Here is a 5,321-nt window from a genome sequence, read left to right on the forward strand (position 1 = left end):
CGGCCTGGACCTTTTCAGAGGTGAGGGGCCACTGGTCGACCCAGACAGGGGAATCAGACTTCCAAGTTATCTTATCTGCCTGGGGTGCAGGAGGACCAGTGGCCTTTATGAAAAATTTTGTGACCCAAAGCCTGCTTTATCTCTATTGGGTGTAAGGGAGATAGGTTGAGGATTGCCCTGTTCATTTTTGCCAAGCCCTTTTCCTGGGAGGAAGCCAAATTTAAGCATCATTTGTGTGACAGGGTCGCTGGGGCTCACCATGAGGAGTCGCATTTGAGCGAGAATATCTCTGCCCCAGAGGTTAACAGGGAGCCCTTTGACTACATAGGGTCGAGTCGTGCCGGTGTTACCCTCAGCATCTCTCCAAGTAAGGAACTTTGAACTCTGAAGTGTGTGATTGACTTGCCCTATGCCGGACAAATGAGTGGTAGAGGGCTGAAGGGGCCAGGCACAAGGCCAGTGTTTGTGGGAAATGACCGTGGAATCAGCCCCGGTGTCAAGTAGTCCGATAAATTTTTTCCCGTCAAGAGACAACTGGAGGGTGGGACGGGACTCAGTGATTTGTTGTACCCAATAGATGTTTGACGATCCTGGGGACGAAGGGCCCCTTGTCTGTTCAATGGTAGGGAAGTCACCCACCATGGGAAGGGGGAGGGCTTGGGCTAGTCGGTGGCCAGCAGGGATAGTAACCGGGCCATGGGGAGACTCAACAATGAGCTTTATTTCTCCTGTATAGTCATTGTCCACTAATGTGGGGTGGACCACAACTCCCTGTAGAGTAGTGAGTGCCCTTCCGATGATTAAGAAGAACATACCAGGGGGTGGTGGACCAGTGACACCGGTGGAAATGACCTCAGGGCCATCCTCAGGGGTTAATATTCTGGTGGAGGAGGAACAGAGGTCCAAGCCTGCGCTGCCTGTTGTGGCTCGAGCAAGGGTGAGGGGAAGGGGCTCCCGAGGGAGCCCCGCATCCCGTTTCCCTGGACAGGTGGAATATTTTGTCCATTTGAGGTAGTTTTGGAGCGGCAGTCGCTGGCCCAGTGACGCCCTTTCCTACATTTCGGACAGACACTTGGGGGCAGTCTCGAAGGCACCCCCGAGGGGCTGAAAGGTAAACTAGGGGCAGCCTGATTGGAGGGACATTCACGAGCAGTCTGATTGGAGGGACATTCACGAGCAATCTGATTAGAGGGACATTCACGAGCAAAATGTCCGGGCATGCCGCACTTAAAGCAATTACGGGGAGCGTTCTGTCGGGTGGCTTGAATGGCTGCTCCAATAGCTAAGGAGATAGATTTGTTAATTCTGTGGTCATAAGAATCAATATCATTACATAAGCGGATCATGCCGTTCAGATCAAGCTCTCTAGATTTTGCTCTAAGGGCGGCCTTACAGGCAGGGTTGGCGTTTTCAATGGCCAGGTGTCTAACCACTGGGTTATCGGTACCGTCCTGTCCCAAGACCCTTTCTGTTGTCTCTAAGAGTCTGGCTACAAATTGAGCATAGGGCTCGTTTGGTCCCTGGAGGATTTTAGAGATCGGGGCGGTGATGGCCCCGGAGGCAGGGACAGCGCGCCATGCGGCTAAGGCTGCGTGGGCAGTTTGCATGAGGAGGCCAGGAGGCAATCTCAATTGCACGGTGTCAGGGGCATAACGACCTCGACCGATGAGTTTGTCTACTGTCCAATTGGCTGTTTGGGGGTTTGTGAGATTTGATTTTGCTTGATTTTCTGCCCTTTCCTGAAACTCTGCCTTCCAGGTTAAAAACTGGCCTCTAGACAAGACAGATTGTGTAACCTTAGTCCATTCTGAGGGGAGTAAGTGCCCATCTCCCCCGAGACTTTCCAAGATAGAAAGGGTAAAGGGAGCATTAAGGCCATAGTTTTTTACTGCTGAATGGAGGTCCTTAATCTGTTTGAATTTAAGTCTTTTAAATGGGTGGGCATGGGGCCGGATTGTATCGGTGGTATGGACCCCTTGATTCGCTTCTTCATCCCCCTCCTCTCTGTCAGATTCAGAGGAAACGGGGGGTGAATTTTGGTAGGGTTGGGACAGTTCGTCAGGGATCTCCTCTATGTCTACATCCTCCGGGGTGGTACCGGTGGTAGTCCTACGCCTGGTAACTACCGGGAGGGCCAGGAGGGGCTTTTGTAGTTTGGAGGGGTTGTTTTTAGGTTTTTTTGAATGTGAGATTGGTTTCAGGGTGGCGACCTGAATGTCATGTAATTGCCTTGTTAAGTGGCCGATCTCATGTTGTAAGTCTATAAATTGTTTGAGATCAGTGATTTGCTTAGTTAATTGAGCAGTGGCTATCTTTAGGTCATTTGTATTGGGAAGAGTTGGTAAAATCGGGGAAGGGTAAAGCGGATTATAGGGAGGGGGCTTGTTTTTAAGGAAGTCTGGGGGGTAGTATCCGGCTGCCGCCTCATCCAGTTCAGTCTGGTATGCTGGATTGAGGGTCTCTGGTGTATTGCTATCGTAAAGGACAGGGTAGAGAGCGGGTCTGCGGGAGGGAGGGAGAAGAGCGGAGCCTCGGGAGGGGAGTGTTCCTAGGGGCGGGGACTGCTTCTCCTGAAGAGCGGAGGGGAGTGTGGGGGTGGGAGGAGGGAGTGGTTCTGGTAAGTGTGAGGGGATGTTAATACGTTCGTCTAAAAGAGACGGGGTTTTGTAATTTTTGCCCATGCTGTCTAATTCAGGGGTTTCTTGAGACGGGGTTTTGTAATTTTTGTCTATGTTGCCTAATTCAGGGGTTTCTTCAGTCTGTTTTTTACTTTCTTCAATAGCGTCCTCAGCAAGGCTGAGGAGGTGGGAGACCTGTGTACTGGAATCAGCCTCTTTAAGGATGTCCCGAATCAGGCCATAAAAAGTAAAGAAATCCTCGGGGATGGGCTGACCTGAGCGTGCAAAATCATTAAGGTCTCGGCCAACCTTATCCCAAGTTAGGGGGTGAATGCCAGGGCCATGGAGAATGAGCCACGGGCATCGTTGTTCAATGAAGGAGAAGAAGCGCAACAGATCTCTTTTCTTAACTTCTACATTGCGCTCTTTAATTCTTTCTTTTAATTCTTTTATAAACAGAGCTTCCTTAGATAGTGTTTTCCCCATTTTCAGTCACACACAAGATTCGCTTCCCCGGTTTCCTGGCCGCCCTGCTCGCGCAAGAACGGAACCGCAGTAATTCCAGGTCCACACTCAGAAACAGGTCAACGGCAGTCGAACCGCGAGATCAACTCTCCACGAATTGGCCTCTCCCCTTTGGTCAAAGAGGGGTCCCTTATATTTGAGCGTAGGTGTGCCGTATAAGCCCCGGCCAGGTTCCCCAAAGGGGCGCCCTATTACTCGTATATATAAGGGGACTGTTATTCCGTTGCCATCAAAATACACATACATTCAACCATTCACACAATGGGGTTTGAGAGGGAGATATGAATGGGACAACTTACCATTCCTCGGGATCGTCCGATCCTTACCCGTTACTGTAGCCTCGGTTTCGGCGCCGAACTTTTCCTCAGTTGTCCGGTGGTCGCTCGGGCCCCACGTTGGAGCGCCAGATATGTCAGGGACCAGCCCCTTACGACCCCTGAGAGGGGAGGGGGAGAGAGAGAAGGAAAGGGGAAGAGACAAGTAAGGAACGGACAGCTCTCACATGGTATGCAAAGAGGAGTCGTTTATTGAGGTAAAGGCATGGTATTATATACTTGTGGCTAGGGGGAGAAAGTAAATATTAGGGGAGGGGTCTTGCATTCCTTACGGACATCTGGAGCTAGTTTGGGGAGGCATCCTGTGATAAGGGAGGAAGTGGGGAGGGGGCATGTCAGGTTTGCACTAATTTATATCTGTTGGAAAACATCTTTGTGATAAGGGAGGAAGTGAGGCTTGTTAGGTTTGCACTATTTCTTGTCTGTTGTCAGGTTCTGTACAAGGAGCAAGCTGAGGACCACTGCGTTGTACACTTTGAGCTTCGTCGCGGTGCTTAAACCTCTGTGTTGGAGGACTTTGCAGCGCAGCCGCCCGAGTGCCTGGCTGGCCTTTTGGATCCTGGCATTGATCTCATGGTCTAGGGACCCGTCGTTGGCGATGGTGCTGCCCAGGTACTTGAAAGTGTTGATGTTAGAAAGCTGCCTGCTGTCGATTGTAATGCACGGCTGGTTCGTTGGCCTCCCTGGTGCAGGTTGGAACAGCACCTCTGTTTTGCTGAGGCTGATAGTCAGGCCAAACAGTTTTGTGCTGTAGAGAACCTGTCCACAATGGTTTGGAGATGATTTTCTTGGTGGGCCAAGAGAGCACAGTCATCTGCGAAGAGAGCTTCCAGGATGAGTGTCTCTGTTGTCTTTGTTTTTGCAGTCAGGCGGCAAAGGTCAAATAGTGAGCCATCCAGTCGGTATTTGATGTAGACGCCCAGGTCTAGATCCATCACAGCATGTTGTAATACTTGGGTGAAAAATAAGTTGAATAGTACTGGAGCGAGGACACAGCCTTGTTTCATTCCACTGGAGATGTTGAAGCGGTCAGAAGTCTCTCCACCAGATAGGACTACCCCTGTCAGGTCGACATGAAAGAGCTGGATCAGTTTGACGAATTTTGCTGGGCAACTGAGCTTGCTAAGGATCACCCACAATGCATCCCTGTTCACTGTGTCGAATGCCTTTGTCAGGTCTATGAAAACAATGTAGAGACTCAGGTTCTGCTCAAGGAATTTTTCCTGCATTTGCCTCACCATGAAGACCATGTCAATGGTGCTACAATCTGGTTGGAAACCACATTGTGACTCAGGCAGGTTCTGCTCTGAAACAGATGACAGGAGTCTGTTGAGTATAACACAGGGGAGGATCTTTCCAGCAGTGGAGAGTAGTGAGATGCCTCTGTAGTTGTCACAGGCTGCTTGTGAGCCTTTGCTCTTGTATAGGGCTACGATGGAAGCATCTCTGAGTTCTGGTAGCATGTCTTCCTCTTCCCATATGCTGGTCAGCACTATGTGGAATGCCTGGAGCGCCTTTCCATTTAAGGCCTTGTACACCTCGGTTGGAATCCCGTCTTTACCGGGTGCCTTGCCTGCACTTATTTGTTTAATGGCTTTTTGGACTTCCTCTATTGAAGGAGGGACATCAAGTTGTTCAATGGTGCGGTTTTGGGGGATCTGGTCAAGGGCGCTTTGGTTGACTGAGGAGGGTAGGTTGAGAAGCTGACTGAAGTGTTCTTTCCACCTGTTGCTGATGCCTTTTTTATCTTTTATGAGAGTATCACCATCAGAGGATAGCAAGGGAGTGGTGGTGGGTTTTAATGGCCCATAGACAGTCTTGAGGGCACTGAAAAATTGTTTGT

At 50.2% G+C, this 5,321-nt stretch overlaps 1 protein-coding gene across 1 annotated transcript; it reads right to left on the reverse strand.

Annotated features, from left to right (window-relative positions):
- Nucleotides 1-872: 872 nt before the first annotated feature.
- On the reverse strand, nt 873-3,104 carry LOC130458954 (endogenous retrovirus group K member 6 Gag polyprotein-like). Its single transcript, XM_056826097.1, has one exon. The coding sequence runs from the start codon at nt 3,102-3,104 to the stop codon at nt 873-875; it is 2,232 nt and encodes a 743-aa protein (XP_056682075.1).
- Between the last annotated feature and the right edge of the window lie 2,217 nt (nt 3,105-5,321).

The sequence above is a fragment of the Monodelphis domestica genome, chromosome 4 (genome assembly GCF_027887165.1).
Source record: "Monodelphis domestica isolate mMonDom1 chromosome 4, mMonDom1.pri, whole genome shotgun sequence".
In the NCBI taxonomy this organism is placed as follows: domain Eukaryota; kingdom Metazoa; phylum Chordata; class Mammalia; order Didelphimorphia; family Didelphidae; genus Monodelphis; species Monodelphis domestica.